The sequence below is a fragment of the Furipterus horrens genome, unplaced genomic scaffold (genome assembly GCF_987537825.1).
Source record: "Furipterus horrens unplaced genomic scaffold, mFurHor1.1.pri manual_scaffold_4, whole genome shotgun sequence".
In the NCBI taxonomy this organism is placed as follows: Eukaryota; Metazoa; Chordata; class Mammalia; order Chiroptera; family Furipteridae; genus Furipterus; species Furipterus horrens.
Genome location: NW_028327174.1, coordinates 195,292,193 through 195,308,536, shown reverse-complemented (window position 1 = coordinate 195,308,536; position 16,344 = coordinate 195,292,193). Strand labels below are relative to the sequence as shown.

The window sequence follows — 16,344 nt, the reverse complement described above, 5'->3', positions numbered from 1 at the left end:
CATTTGGGGGCTTCAGGTCACTCCTGATGAGGTCGTGTGTTGAGGGATTTAGACTTGAATGAGATGTTAGCGTTCGTCTGATTTAGGGGAGCTGCCAGGAGGACTTGGACTTGTGTTCATAAGTCTGTAGATGCTCTTCCATTCCCTTTTCAGTTTTGACTTTTGCATTATTTATTTTGGATTTTCTGTTGGAGGTGGAACAGTAGACCTTGACCCTGTGTTGCTTCTGTTGATTGGGAATGTCAGTGTTGCTAAAAGGTCTGTGATATTTGGAAAAGACGGCTTCCTAATTCCATGCTTTTGGGTAACAGATTTTTCTAACCACATTTTTATGCACTAAAAAAATTTTTCTAAACATATTCGTATACTGTTTGCATAATTGTGAAGAAAATAGATACATAAATAAATATAAGGTGCATTCTCTCCTTCATGGAGACTACTTGTGTAATAATGTCTGAATATATAATGTGATGGAAAGAAAGCAATTAAAAATATTTTAATTAATTGAAGGAAGCTTAGAATATTTCAGATTCTGTATGAAACAGTTCCTTTTACATATGCTGAGTCCACTATTGGAGGATAGAATTGATCTAATTTTATCAATGAGGGAACAAGACCCCAAGAGATTAAGATACTACATGTAGTAACATGAGCTGATTAATGGTGGAGGTTGCCTTTAAAACTAGGTTCTTCTTCCAAAGACATGGGCATTCTACTATTGTATATTATATCCATATTAGAAACTTTTTTTGTGCTCATTTCAACTTTAAAAAAAGAATATTTATTCTTAGAGCGAGGGGAAGGGAGGGAGAAAGAGAGGGAGAGAAACATCGATGTGTGGCTGCTTCTCACATGCCCCCAACTGGGGACCCAGCCCACAACCCAGGCACATGCCCTGACTGGGAATCAAACCAGCGACCCTTTGGTTTGCAGGCCAGCACTCAATCCACTGAGCCACACCAGCTAGGCAACTTCTTTTATTTACTATAATAAGCACTGCTTAAATTTGAGGATTCAAAATATAAACAAGTAAAACTAACTTTTACTGAGATGAAATAAAAATAAGTGTTTTGATTGCAGAGGAAAATGTGTAGAGAGAAAAAGTGGATTTTCTTTTCTTAAATGCTACAGAATATGTTATAAATTAGTAGAAAGATCATTGTTACCTTGTATTTTTTGGTTTGTTTTCCCTGTGGGTTACATCTTATAATTGGTCAGTTTTTTTAGTGTTTATAAAGCCTATGTGCAGAGACTTATGAGGTGGTAAAGTTAGGTTCTAGTGGGAATGAGCTTGATTTGTGTGAAGTCACTCGTTACTGCAAGCTTGTTACTTCCTGACTACTTTTGACTAAGCTGTGTTAAAAAAAAAAAGTCTGCTTCAGGTTCACTCATTTTTAGAAATTTTCCATACTAGAAGCTGTAAAACTCCATGCTCAATGTGCTTTACAGCCAAGAGGCAGTCTATTTTGGATGTGTGGGTTGGATTTTTTTCAGCCCAAAAGAAAAATGGCAGCTCTCTGTGCATGAAACACTCAACCTTGAAACTGTCTTCTGCCCAGTCATTCCAGCAGTGAAGGCTGGCCTAGGAGGAGCAGGGGACGGTGGCATTTCTGTGTGAGGTCACTGTGTGACTGCTGAGACACTGTTGACCTTGTCATGCAGTGAGCCTTGAGGCTCTGCCACCTTCCCTGGGCCTTGTTTATAGCAGGGAATATTAGCTTCTAGCTTGAGTTTTTGTTGCATATTTTGATTAAAAAATAAGTATAATATTTAATTTAAAACTAGATACTCTTGGTTTTCTTAACATTTCAGTTTTGGAAAGGGAAGTTCTAGCAGCCCTGTGACTGTTGCTCCTTGATGTGCTTAGTTGACGTTGCCGAGTTTTATATCTGTCTCCTAAGCTGCTCTTTCTAAGCTTAAGTAAGGAAGGCAAAGTAGGTATCATCATTTCCATTTTACAATTACTGGGAGACTCCTCTACAGAGAGATTATGGGCCTTGAGACCAGAGGCTATGGCATTTTAGAGCAGGACGTGACTGTAGAGTTGGTATTTATTTATGATGGATGCATACATATGCACATGCACACACATGCACAACAGAAGAAACAGGCTCAGGGAAATCCCATGACCTTCCTGAGGTCTTAGGAACTCATAGCAGAAACTGGCATCCACATCTTTGTTCTTGTCTGTGGGAGAAGAATTCAGTGTACTTTGAACCTGGGTATCAAGTGTGTATAATTACTTCAGTCAGGCCTGGATTGATTTTTGGTGTAATTTGATACTGAAATTTTTATGTAGAAAATGAATTTTTGGGTTATCCTCAAGTGAAAATAAGTTATTTGCACTCTGGCTGGTGTGGCTCAGTTGGTTGAGGCTTCATCCTATAAACTGCAAGTTCACAGGCTCGATTCCCAGTCAGGGCACATGCCTGGGTTGCGTGTTTGGTCCCCAGTCAGGGTAGGAGAGGCAACTGATGCTTCTTTCTGACATCAGTGTCTCCCCCCCACCCCCCCTCCCTCCCTAAAATCAATAAGCATGTCCTCGGGTAAGGATTTTTTTTTAAGAAGTTATTTGCAGACTTCTATGTACTCAGCATATTCTCCAGAACAGCTCTGTAAAGCGGTGCCATTTTCATTTTACAGGTGATAAAGTGCAGGTTTAAGGTCGTAGAAGACTCGCTGTCTCATCTACAGGTTCAAGTTTCTCATAAAGGTTGTACATTACAGAACCAACAGGATGACAGTTCTTATTTCTCTCAGTAATGACACCGTGTTATTTTTAACAGGCAAAGGGTATTGTGAACACAGCTGTGTCTGCAGCAGTCCAAGCTGTTCGGGGCAGAGGAAGAGGAACTTTAACAAGGGGAGCTTTTGTTGGGGCCACAGCTGCTCCTGGATACATAGCTCCAGGTATAGTACAAACCGTAAGAGATCTGCCTCCTTTCCTGGACCAAAGTTTGAAGAACAGCATCTCCTTTATTTTCCAGGGTTATGCACATGGTCTCTGAAAACGTAACGCAGGTATAGGATGGGTGTGCACAGAAACTGAAGAGAATCTACTGAATGTCATAGATTTTCTCATGAATCTGCTGAGTAACTAGAGGCTTCCTGGAGGGAAGTGGCAGATGAGAAGTATTGCACTGGGTTGAGGGGCACGTATTTTGACAATGAAGAAACAAGAAGAGACTCCACAGATTGAGGAGGCTGGTTGAGGAGCAGAGTGCATTCACTGGGGACACAGAAGACAGGGTGGGTGTTAACAGGGTAGAAAAGGAGCTTCGAAGAGGTTCCTTAATTGGGGTGGAGCCTGACCATTACTAGAGTTTCCTTAACTCGGTGTTGGGAACCCTCACAGACTAAAGAGGTACAAAAAGAGAAAATGGGGAACTTCCCTACTCAAGAGTTTACTGTACACCAGATTCTTTCATGTAAGTGGTTTCACTTATTTGTTTGTAATCTTCCCAGTGTTTCCTCACATAGGAATTATTCCCGTTTTTCGGATAAGGAAACTGAGGGTTTAGGGAGATAAGGCCAAGCAAAGAGTTGCATGTAGATATTTGCAGTTTGAGTCTCCTTTCCATTTCCCCACATGGCTTGCGGGAGATGGGAAAAGGCCCCTTCCCGCTGCCTTCTCTTCTGATCCTGGTGCCCTTTTAGCAGCGGCTGCACAGCTCGCATTACAATCAAGTTCTCCGCGATATTGAAAGTATGGAACTTTTAATTAACATGACCAGCAAGCCATTTGCAGTCATCGATTGAGATGAAATTGTCATCATTTTTTTATGTAACACTCCTAAAAAGTTTATGTCGATGGTGTGTGTATGTGTGGGTTTGTTTTTGTTTTGTTTTTTCCCCTAAGAAAGGATTGAATAGACATTTGGGAAGTTCTTTGGATGATGTGATTTTGTAATTATACTTCTAGAACTTGATCCCAGTGGGGGCATTGCTCATATAAATAATAGACCCGTTTACTCAAATATTGTGTGCCTGTTTTGGCAAACACCAGATGTGGATTTTGCTCTAAAGGTGAGACTTAGTAATCACATAATCACCAATCTAGACGGAAATGATTATGATAAAGGTGAAGGACACATGCTCCCAGAGGATGTAACAGAGAAACCTGATCTAGTCTCTTGGGTCCCTAAAGGTTTCCCTGAAGAAGTAACACTTGAACTGAGCTTTGAAGGTTGAGTAGGTGTTAACTTGGGGAAGAGCCTGGGGTGGAAGAGAGAGTGGAACACAGAGGGAAGAGCACATGTAGAGGCCTATGGTGCTGGTGGCAGGGAACTTGGCTCTTTTAAACATTTAGAAGACCAAAACGTAATGTGGAAATCGTTGGGGAGGGGTGGGAGGGTGATCTGAGCTAAAGCCGGATGCTCAGTCCCAGTCCTGGAGGCTGTGGTTCGGGTTTTGGTCTTAGAACCCTGATGCCAGTGGATATCGTGAAGGATTCTAAGGAGAGAAATGACATGATCAGACTTTATTTTTCAAGATCACTCTGTAGTGTGAAGAGTAGATTGAGGGACAGAAGTGGGCATGACTAGGCCAGTTAAGGTTCTTGTAAACTGGTAGTCTAGGCAAGAAACAATGGAGGGGTCTCGGTGAGTGTAAGGAAGTAGAGGGGTGGCAGGAAGTGAATAGAGGGAAGCAGTCCTTTCGAAGCAAAATTAGTGGGTTTAATATGGAGCATGAAAAAGAGTGAAGTTTCAAGGCTATCTCCTAGGACTTTTAGCTAGAAAACTAGATTGGATGATTTAAGGAGACAGAATACTGAGAGATGAGCGTCATGGGGGTGGGGGGCTTTGCTATAGTTTGTGTCTAAGACATTCTTCTGTGCTTCTATTTTTGCTGAAATATAATTTTTTTTTCTTATTTAATGCATTATTTAAAGGAAGCAGCTTTCTTTGAACGAAAATAGGCCGGTTATGGAGGTGAGCTTTCTCGCCTCTGCTTTCAGGGGCTTTCTCCGGCTGTGCCTGTGGTTGCCCAGCCTCAGAACGGCGCCCCCAGCTCGGGACTGAGCGGCCGCTGTCAGTGGCAGTGACTGCGAAAGGGGTCGTTATGTCTGTCTGTTGCCGGCTGGTCTGCTCTGTAGCAGCTTCTCTCTTATGTCATCACATTGACCTCCGTGAAAAGGCCTGTGTCCTGAAGCTTTTATAGATGAAGTTCTTTTCTAGCCTAGAGAAGATTCAGATGAGATCAGTTTAGATTATGAATAGGTTATATGCCATTTGTGGAGTATATTCTGTGTAGCAGGGACTGTAGTTAATTTTTTTTACGTATATTATTTAATTTCATTTCCCTTGCCAACTCAATTACTGCAGAAGATGGTGAGGTTCAGAGAGGTTAAGTTACAGGTACAATTCAAAGTCACCTCGTTACTAAGAGGAAGAATCAAGATTAAAGCCCCAATGGCCTGCTCAGTGGCCAGAAGGTAATTTAGTTTCATCTCAGAGGAGGTTTTGGTAAAAAGCCTTAGACAGCCAAGCTGCCTTTTTCTGGATTTGATGCACAACTTACCTTTTTAAACATTGATTTCCCTTCTGGCCTCTGATACTGTTCCTGCTGCTTATTTCAGCTGCATTGTGTCTTCTTGAAATATATTACTGAGAATCAAAGACTAAGAGTAAGATTGAGAAAGACTTAAATTGTACTACCCCCAGTTTTATATGACTTAAGTATAGACTAAAAAGTGAAAAAAATTTCCATCTCTCGGGAAATGTTTCAGTTATTCCCTAAAAGCAGTTTACTTGTTCAGCATACATTTGAGTTTAGTCTCAAACAAGAGATTTGGAACTGGGCATTCAGGGGGACCAAGACCTAGCACCTACCCTAGTGGATACTGGGGGTCAGATGGGGTTGGAACAGACATGTGCGTAAATACCACGCAATGTGATGAAAGCTGTAACATGAGTGGGCAGAGGAAGAACCAGCAAGCCTGGGAGACTTCACAGAGGAGGTGATATTTGGACCTGAACTAAATGATCAGTTGCAGTTGGTCAGTGAAAGAAGGAGGAAAAAAAAATTCTGTGCAGGAGAAATGATATAGACAAAGGGATTATCATATAAAACAGCTTGCTTTGCTGTGGGTACGATGTGAAGGGCCCATGTAGATTTCATGCCCTTACTCTATTTTAGAAACCCATTTTTCCTAGAAATTTACCCAAGTGATTTAGTATTTCTATTTTTAAATTTGTTTTACTGAAAGATTAAAGATTGTTTTGGGTTGGCCAAGAAATCCATTAACTTTTTTCATAAAATAAAAGGCACATTTTTCATTTTCACCAGTAACTGTATTGATTTAGATATTTTGCGCATGTCAGCTATCTCCCACTATTGGCTTCTAATGGGTGGAAGCCAGAGGTGCTGTTAAACATCTTCCAATATTTAAATAAGACAGCCTCACAGCAAAGAATTATTTGCCGAAAATGTCAATACCAAGAAACTTAGCAAATCACTTTTGTCAGGTTCGATCAGTCACAGCACCTTCTCCGTACATTGCATAAACCTTTTTTCTTTTTTTGCATTTCAGTTACGTTTTTACCGTTCTTGAAATAATAAAGCATAGTATACCAAAAATGTTGTGTCTTTTCTTCCAGCTTCAATATTAAAGTGGCTGCACAAAAATTCACCATTTTTTATTTTTTTTAAAATGCACACTGATATGACAATACAATCTAACAGAATAGTTTCAAATGAAGTTAAAGACAACTAAGCACTACTAGAGCCATCCTATGGGAAAAAAAGTTATGGACTGTTTGGCCAATCCAATAGCTTCTATTAATATAGTATTTCTAATCCCTACAACACTACAAAGTAGCTTGGAAAGTTTCCTGTTTTACAGATGAGAAAATGGCAACTCAGAAATTATATATATCTAAGGACACATAAGAAATCTGTGCCAGAACCAACTGGCTCAAAATCTTCTGTGTTCTTTGTAGTTGTTTTTATTTACAATATGAGCCTTTTTTCATAGGCATCAGATGCTAAGGTCAGCTTCACGGGTATTACTGAGAGACCCTGTACTGAAGTCAGGAACGCAGGTATCAGCGAGACACGGACTTTGTCCTCAAGCCCACAGTCCGATCCGTGTGCCTCCTGTAATGGCGTTGAGACTTCAGCCTGCTCTGTCACTGCTCTCTGAGAGACTCAGAAAGTTTTGTCTTGTAGCTTTGAGAAGTCGGTCATTTGCTTCGTTCTGAGGATTCCTTTTGCTCAACACATCATATTTAGCCAGTGGTTACCGTGTGGCAGACACTCTGCTGAATTCAGGTGATGCCGGTGTCTGCTGCTCTAGTGGCGTGCAGACAGGGGTCGGTAATTACAGTACTATGTGGTGAGTGTAGTAAGACAGAGTACAGGGCCTTCTGGTGGGTCAGGGGAGCCTCGCAGGCCATGCCAAAGGCTTCACTCCAAGGAGGGCTGAAGGGATCGGTAGATTAGAGCCATCCTGGCAGTGGTTCTCATTCATCCAGCCTCTGGAAGAAGGTCTTGGGGCCCACGGTGCGTGTGCATTGGCCAGTGCCAGCTGCTGGTTGTCCTGGACTGATGTGCTCTCTTCTTCTTTGCACTAGGCTACGGAACACCCTATGGTTACAGCACAGCCGCCCCGGCCTACGGTACGTACACCGTCTTACTGGTCTGTCCTGTTAGCGGCTCCGTCACAGCAGGCCCAAGCCCAGTCTGTATCTAGGGTTTCTGTAAACGAATCGGAGGATCTCAGCCCTGTTCATTCTAGTGACCCAACTTAAATTCCTTGTGAAAATGCCACAACCTTGTGGTTCTTGGTTTGGTTGGAGTTGCTCTTTTCTCCGCTTTGCCTGATTGAAGGACTGCTTGTTCTAATTGCCTGATTCTGACCATACATACTGAAATTAAGTATTTTAAGTAGTTCTTCTTACAGCCAACTTACACTCCATTCAAAGGCTACTGAAGGGCCATACACAGTTTCTAGCTTGGCTGCCTGCCAGTTATGTAGTACATTGAAATTTCTGGTTGGAAACTGTGTGAACGGTGGGTGATGTAAGCTAGGGATAGAAAATGTCCACTGCAAATTCGTAGCTGTCCTCCCTTTGCAGAAATTTTGCTTTAGAGACGGAGTAAACCGTCCTGAGAGGTGATGAGGGGTATCACCAAGAGTGTCAAGTGCTCACTGCAGAAAGTCTCCAGTACATGTTAGAAAATCAAAGAAGTGCCTCCTCTCCCTCCAGAAGCAAAAACTAAAAGCAAATGCAGAAGTGCACCTCAGTGGCCCTTTGGATAACTTTTGAATGAGGTTTATGTGGCAATGGAGGCAATAGGTTTGGAGTCAGTGATATGCTCTCTGAGACATTTTTCCTAACTCAGGTGCTACATGTTCTAGAATCAGCCATCTGCAGGATGCTTGTCAGTGAGAGGAGAAGAGAGCAAGTGTGTGTGCACATGTGCAGAGTGTATGTGAGGTGTGTGTCTCAGTGAGACCCTGGGCCGGGCATGCGTGTACACAGACGGGGAGGACCCTGCGTGTCCGGCCACCTGGGGGCTTCGTCCTCTACAGGGGCTTCCAGGCCTTTCATTATGCTTTCTCTCTTCATGCATCAGCTTTTCCATTTGTGTTCGGATGAAAATTATGGGTCCTTAAGACACTACTAAATTGAAATTTCATCTGGTTTCATAACTCTAGACATAAGTAGAACATGAATAGTTTGACCACTCTTCCCATTAAGCTAGATTATATCCTGGAAAGATGTGGAGAAGTTGCAAAGGTCAATACTTGGGGTGAGTTTTCTCTGAGACAAAGTGCAGAGTCTGGAGTCGCATCCTTTACTTGAATGCCCCCCTGGCACACTCTGGTTGGGTCAGGGCTCCCCCAAATCCCCCTTGTGCTCAGATATAGGTGCTTAGGAAGTGGGGGTTCATTCAAGAGTGTGCTTTCACCCAGAATTGCCTCTAAATTCAAACTAGCTACTTTAGATTTGGCCATTTGCTTTTACCATTCAGCCAACTTGCGGATATCCTGACTTGCACATCCTTCCTGTGAACGAGGTCTGGTCAGTTTATCCAAATACATTTGATTCTCAAGACGCATTGTAATGTGTCTCCGTGAGCGCCTAAGCATCTGCCTCCTAGGGCAGGTTCTTACTTAAAGGCCGTCTTTTTTTTAGACATAGTAAGTCTCACATACTTTAGTAGAGGTTTGCTAGAGCTTTATTTCTCCCTTTAAACCACTTTTATCTCTAGGCTCTAAGCTACATTCATGTTTTTCCTCAATCTTTTTAATTTTTCTCTCTTGTTCCTCCCTTTTCTCTAACATTGTCCTTTCACCCTGCGGCCTCTGAGCCCCCGCTGCAGAAGGCTCCTCTCTTCCATGTGCCATATACTGACTTCCAAAGCTGGTGAAATTTGCTGCCCCCATTTTTCACATAAAAGATTTGGTTTTTAAATGTTACTGTGATGCCTACCTACTAAAACGATGCTTTATTTTGGCTGTAAGGTAAATATGTCTTTTGGCCTTTGTAAAGCTGTTGCATGTGGGTAATTTCCCTCTGATCATCTGGTGCTCTTGAATACCTGCTGTTGCTGCTTTGTGATTTCTCCATAGGTTAAAGATTAGCATAGAAATAGGAGCAGATTTCAAATCATGCTTGAGTATGCAGAAGTTTGTGAGGCCACAAGAACTCATTAATTACAAAATTAAGAAAGTGATTATTAATCTTTCCAGATTTGCCATGCCAATACTAGCAGTCGCCATTCACCTGATACGCGCCTGGACACAGCTCCACTTAGAACTGTCTTTCTGGGGAGCTCAGGCTGGCACAGAAAGATGTGATTTGAGTCTTGACAGTCACCATTTCTCCTGTAAAATGTGATTTACCAATAGGGAACCAATAAGGATTTGTAGAGTTACTTTAGAATATTAATCAATCATATTGCTTTTGATCTGGAGACTTCATGGCAGCTCACTCATTTGAAATTGTTTTATGAATATCATTCCTGTGATATAACATCTTAATTTGGAGTGGAAAATGTTATCAAAATACTAAGAGCAATTTCAAAATTGGCGGTCCGTCAGAGATTTGCGGCCCTCTACCAGAATGGTACCTGTTGACTGACTAATCTGGAAAAGGTTAATGATGATTATTATGAGATTCTTTTACCTGAAATTTTTATTGGATTATCAAACTTATTTGGAGTCTTCTCCCTGTCTTTTCTCTGTAGGTTTACCCAAGAGAATGGTTCTGTTACCCGTTATGAAATTCCCAACATATCCTGTTCCCCACTACTCATTCTTTTAGCAAATGACAGAAGCTAATTCCTATTGAGCAACAACACAGTACAGTACAGAGTGTTAGAGAAAAAGCCTTTTTATCCTGCTTCCTTTGAACACATACTTGATCAAAATTATTTGTAAAGAACATCTTTCCTACTTTTTGATTTTAACAAATGCAAATTTAGTTCTCTAAAACTTGAAAACAAAAAAAGAAACTAGTTCTGTGAAACGGTACCTCATTTCTGGAAAATAACTTATACCAGCCCTTCTGTTATAGGGAAATAAGTCTAGCAGTTCAGAGTTTAAGAGGAGTGTCAGATTATGTAAAATTAAATTTGGGAAGGCTGTATAGAGTCTCAAACACTGATCACAAATAAACTGCTTTGTTGTAACACAGAGTGCTGCCTGGTTCCTGATGCAGTCACTGAGTCTGAGCTGATTGATATGTATTTGCCCCAGGGCACTTTAATTCGGGCTGTAGTTATGTTTTTTTAATACAATAGAGACTTTTCATTTAACTTTAACTTTGTAAATATTGAAGTGTGTAATTAAAGCCAATAAAATATGGGTTTGAATATTGTTTTAGCTTATTATTTTTGATATGTTTTGGTATAAAATTACAAGGAATGGAAAACGAATACTTAGCCCTAGAAACCCATTCATTTGTAAGCAGCTGCTACAGCAAAGCCCAGGCAGCTGGGAGTCTGAGCCAGGCCCCTCCTTTGCCAGCCCTTCACCCCCTGCTGCACAGGGGCTTCCCCCTGAGCCAGGGGGTTCTGTTCTCCTGGCACCGCCTGTCCAAGCGAGGCACCCCCCAGAGATGGAAAGGAGGAGTGTGATTACATTAGTTTTTGAATTCCCAAGTTTTAAACAATAATAAATTAATCAATCAATCACCCTTTCTTGTTCTTGTGGCCTTCTTCACTCTGTAAGATACTGTTCACTCCCTGGCTTTTTTCATGCAGATAGAAGATTAGCAATTTTTCTGGGATTCATTGAAGGGCCTTCTTTTCCTCTTCAATTACATCAGAATCTAAAGCAGCAACAGGGTCCCCATAAAAACTTGCTCTTCGATTGTCCCAGTTCTTGTTGAGTGCTGCTGTGAAAAGTGACAGGTTTCAGCCATGGGTCAGCATCTATTTTTAAGACACCTGATTAAGCTGGTGACAAATGATAGTTGGTACCATTGTGCTGTTCTGTAAAGGGCGCAGACCTAAGTCTTTCACTTGCATCTCACCTTGTTTGGAAAGCCTATGATGTTACTAGAAGGTAATGGTTTCATTAAGGTGCTCACCCCCATGAAGGCAACATTGTGGTCCCATGTTAATGTTTATGAGCTGCTGTGTCTTAAAAGTGTCTGTTTTTAGTATGAATTGGCTTTCCTCTTCCCTCTTAAATTCTGTATTTTGGAGCGGAACACTGCCCATCAGGGAAAATGGGTTTCACAAAATACAGCAAATTCGTGTACGGGATTTCTCTGGGACCACTTAATGAGACTGAAATGGGCGATTTAAAACAAGCGTTAGTGTCCCTGTTCGGATGTGTATTCATTACACAATGGTTGGTTGGTTACTTCTGCTCTTTGACCTTTTGTCTTTATTAGTGGTGGGTGATACTTTAATAAAACCTCCTCACTTGCTAGAAATAGCTGTGACTTTATCATTCTCATCCTGTGCATTAGTGGCTAGATGTAAACAGAAGGGCCTGTTTTGGCTGGGAGTTTCCATGTTTCATTGATCCATTTTGCTGACCTATGGATGAAACAGAGCCATCACTGAGAAGAAAAAGCATGGCTGGTAGTGCCCAGTTTTCATTAATTAAATATTTACGGTAGTCCTCTTTGTTTCTGGAATACTATTAATTGGCAGCTGTAGCTGTATTGTCATTTGAAATTGATTGTCAAATTTGCATTCCAAGCTGGAATCTCTCTGGAGATTTCACTTTAGAAAATTACTGGGCAGTGGCCGACCCAGCGGGTAGCTCTCCCCTGTGCGATGATGTGCAGAGGGAGCTGTGCTGTTTTCCACCATGATGGCAGTCATTTCAGACGGTTTTACCAAGTCCTTTTTTTTAATTTTGTTGTTTGTTGGAAGTTACTAACCATGTTGTAAACCTGCCCAGTTGCTGCAAACTTTTACATTTCTCTGCTTTACTTAAAATAATTGAGCTGTCAGTCCTTTGTTAGAAGTGGTAACCACTGCAAGTTCAACTGTTGACATTTTGTAATGAACTCAGTGTCCCCCCTCCCTGTGCCCTACCCACCCCTCCATTTTGTAATGAAAATCCCACTTACAGCTGAAAGAGCAGAGAAATATAAACGAAGCTCTTGGCTTCGACAGACCCTGGGACATTAACGTCACGCCTTGCCTCTCTGCTCTCTCCCCCACTGTAGGCGGTTTTTTCATTGACAGCCCCTATTGCCAGCCTCTGAGCGTCGCGCCTCTTATTGTTCACTTGGGCCCTCAGGACCTCTTCTCTGACTTCTAGAACCATCAGGTTGTCTGGCTTGAAATGGCAATTTCCATGTCTTGGTCTTAAGAGCCATGTGACCCCCTGAGGCTTTCCAGCTCTGAGATACACCACTCTGACACCTGCTCTTGGAAAGCAATGACCGAACATTTTAAAGAAGAGCAATACTTGACTCAAAGCCACGGTGTCCGTTTTAAAACTTTTCCTTTGGAAACGTAGCAATATCTGTATGTAACCTCTCCTAGTGTGGTCTCTCGTCAGGGACGTTACAGACCAATGTAGAACTTAGAATTAGTGTGTGAGCTGTGCTTTATCTTCCGACAGTTTTTAAACTTTTTTAGCACATAAATGGGATAGTTGCATTCCTGACTGCGTGAGTTAGCGCTATTACCATTTCTCAGAGATCGGGGTCCTCCTTGAAGCCATATTCTGTGCATGGGGGTTGGTGCCCAGCCAGGGATGCGGCCTGCAGCCTGTGCTCTTCAGGCTCCAGGAGCACCCACCTCCTGTGCAGGGTGGCTGGTCGGGCAGGGTCCCTGCGCACCTTGTGCTGACTCGGTGCGGCGCGGGGTCCTGAGGTCATGCGCAGTCCTCTCCAGGTACCAGCCCGGGAGCAAACCTGATAGATTGTGCTGGTAGTAACCTTCCTTCTTTTTCTAAAAATTTGGGTGAATGTTTGAAAATCATGAATCAAGTCAGTCACCATTATTAATTGAAGAGCTGGGAATACCTCGTTAATGTATTTTTAAAACTGGTGTTGGACCCTCTGTGTATTTCAGGTTAATACTTTTAAGCAGTTTTCAGCACGTTTATCTCACTTTATTCTCGTTCTCCTCGGACCTTCGTAGCCATATCACTTGTATAAAATAGGCTGAGATATAGTGACTGTAAGCTGTGCTCTCAGTATACCAAGGTAAGCGCTTTTCCTTTCTGATTAAAGAGAAAAGTAATTGAAAATCAGTGAATACAACATGCATGCATATATGACAATCATATATGATGTATTTGGTCTCTTAGGTGTTATGCCATCACACTACCTTTAACAATTTGTATGATCTAAGTGTAAAATAATTATTTTCAGCATTTGTTTTAATACCCTTATGATTACTATTTCACTTTTGCTAAGTGTGTGTGTGTTGTGTGTGTAGAAACTTAAGATATAACATATCTAAATCACACACACATACCTGTTTAAGTCAGAGAATTCAGTGGTGGAAAGAGTTCACCTAAGAAGATTTTAATGTCAGCACTTTTGGCCAAAGTGCTGGAATTCCACAAGCAGCAGGATGGGTGACAGCGCCGGTAGGGCCCGTTTATATGTCGCTGTTACACAAGCTGAGGATCGAAGTGCCAATTTCTCAAGGGAGAGAAACTTCTCTGAGAAATGAAAATCTCTGATCTGTGTTGTATGCCCTAATACAACAGCAGCAAGAAGCCATAAAAAATAAATAAAAATAAAGCAATAGAAATTAAAAACCAAAACATTAAGGTAACTATGGGAAAATAATTGACTGAGTTAAGCTGACTATGTGAAGAACCAACTTTGGCAAGACTCAGAGTGGTTAATACCTAGTCTGCAGAGACCAAATAGACTTAAGGCAATTCACCTGTCTCTTCTAGGTGAGGTAGCTCGATGACTCATTTCCCACCTTATTCAGCTGTCATGGAGTTTATCTAAAGGATGTGAGGTTTAGGCCAAATATTCTAATAAGGATTTGCTTTGTTTAGTGTGTCCCATAAATGCATTTTATACGTGTCAGATGTTCAATGCTAAGGCTGTATTTTATATAGAGAGATTAAAATGAATTTTATGTTTTATATTTGTCTCTAAGTAGCAGTTTTCTTTTTATTACTAACTTGAAAGTTGCTGGAACAACTTTTTCCCGTACAGAATCTGTATGTACGTTGAATGTGGCTTTTGCATCTATAAAGGTTGTGTGAGGTCTAGCTGACTAGCACCAAGTCCGTTCCAGTGCTGGTCAAACAGCCCGGTGCCCACTGTGTGCCGGGCCCCTCTCTGGGTAGTGGCCAAACAGAGGCCTGCCCAGCGCGAGCACTTTTAGTCTGAGAGTCTCCTTGTCGATGGAATTGGGCAGATAATGTGTTAGCAGTGTCATAATATTATTAACTTATTTAATAATTTATTTTTAAATTAATAACATGGGCCCTCTGACATCACTGAAATGGGCATCATCTGGAAATTCACTCATTTTAAATATTTTCCTGCCAGTTTTGAGAGCCCAAAACCAACTCTGGTTTATGTTCATGGACCTCTATCCAAGTATAAGTGAACTGAATGAAATGAATAACAAATATCCCAGTCCTTTTGAAGCAGTTTTTATGATTCAGAAAAGAAGAAACTGGTTAATTCAAATACCACATTTTTTAAATGACAAATGAGGGGGGTTTACCCTTCTAATAATTTATTCATTATCACTCCCCTGTTCCTTAGGTCTCATTAATAATTGCAGTGGAGGTGCGTTTTCAGGAGTGAGAGGAGTGAACTGAGGAGTGAACTGAGGAGATCCCCACGCAGCATCCCCAGCAGTTGGGGTTCTAGCAATCTGGGGGCCTAAAGGCCAGGACGGCTCAGAGCAGTCAGCGCTGAGAACAGCCTGCTCTCTGAGCGGCCTTCCAATGACTGCCATCGAGCGCAAGCCTGGCCTCCGTGCTGGGCAGGGGTGGGGTTCTCTGTGGTCATCAGAACAAGAAAGGGTCTGTTTCAATCAGACTTGTACTGATGCCACGCCACCCAGGGGCCACAGCTTTCTCAGTGTCCCCGGGAGGCCTGGGAGGGAGACGGGTGGTGAGTGAGCAAGAAAACGCAGGGCCAGGGAACAAACGGTCTCCTGCGCATCTCTAGCAGGTGTGTACGCGGCACAGAGCTAGTACTTCTCATGGAAGAATGAGGCCCTTCCTTTCCAATAGCATCTTCTAGAAAGACAGTTTTAAGTCAAGAAGTTGAGTTGAGTTAGCTGTAAGAATAGATATTCTTTCTCACATTGTCATTTTAGGTAGGAGCTAACAGCTTCCATTGATGCTTGAAGCAGTGAACTTTGGAGATTTTTTAAATAGCACCATAATGCAAATTAGGTTATGTAAGCTTTACAGCACAGCTAGAAATATGGAAAAGAAACCATGTGGGAATCTGGACCAAAGAATTTCTCCCCCTCCAGCAAATTCCCTTGGGGCTTGGGAATTAGCTGAGTTAATATACTAATGTGCTTCGAATAGTACCTGGCACATGGTAAGTACTCAGGAACCCTCGACTGTCCTTCCCGTGGTTGGCTGAGGTGACAAAGTAGGAGGGAGGCGACGCTGTGCTGGCAGGGAGCTTCGTAGCTTAGAAGCAGGTGTGCGGCCTGCCAGGGGCAGCGGTGCTGGTTCTTTAGCGCTGACAGGTTTGGGGTGCGCCCGGGCTTTGGCAGAGGCCTGTGTTACATCCAGGGGCTAGACAAGAAACAGAGCAGACGTTCAGTGAGAGCTGGTGTGGGGTGGTCACTGCAGCCGTGCTGACCGGAAACGCGCCCTGTCCTGCTGCAGGCCTGCTCTGGGGCTGACGCGTGCTTAAGACAGCTGAGCTTAAGATGTCAACCTGTTGGTTCCAGGTTTCCTACCAGTGCACT

General features: G+C 42.3%; 1 protein-coding gene across 7 annotated transcripts in view; it reads left to right on the top strand.

The window, feature by feature from the left end:
* Window positions 1-13,818, top strand: part of STRBP (spermatid perinuclear RNA binding protein) — a 117,688-nt gene extending 103,870 nt beyond the window's left edge. For 4 of the 7 annotated variants that reach the window (XM_090274693.1, XM_090274695.1, XM_090274696.1 and 1 more), the window contains 3 exons: window positions 2,787-2,910; window positions 7,575-7,619; window positions 10,198-10,641. In XM_090274693.1, coding sequence (XP_090130819.1) covers window positions 2,787-2,910; window positions 7,575-7,619; window positions 10,198-10,274 — 246 coding nt within the window. In that variant the 3' untranslated portion in view covers window positions 10,275-10,641. Of the gene's footprint in view, window positions 1-2,786; window positions 2,911-7,574; window positions 7,620-10,197; window positions 10,830-12,641; window positions 13,477-13,497 lie in introns of those variants that run through there. The other 3 variants (XM_090274697.1, XM_090274700.1, XM_090274698.1) reach the window with 3 other exon arrangements.
* Window positions 13,819-16,344: the final 2,526 nt, after the last annotated feature.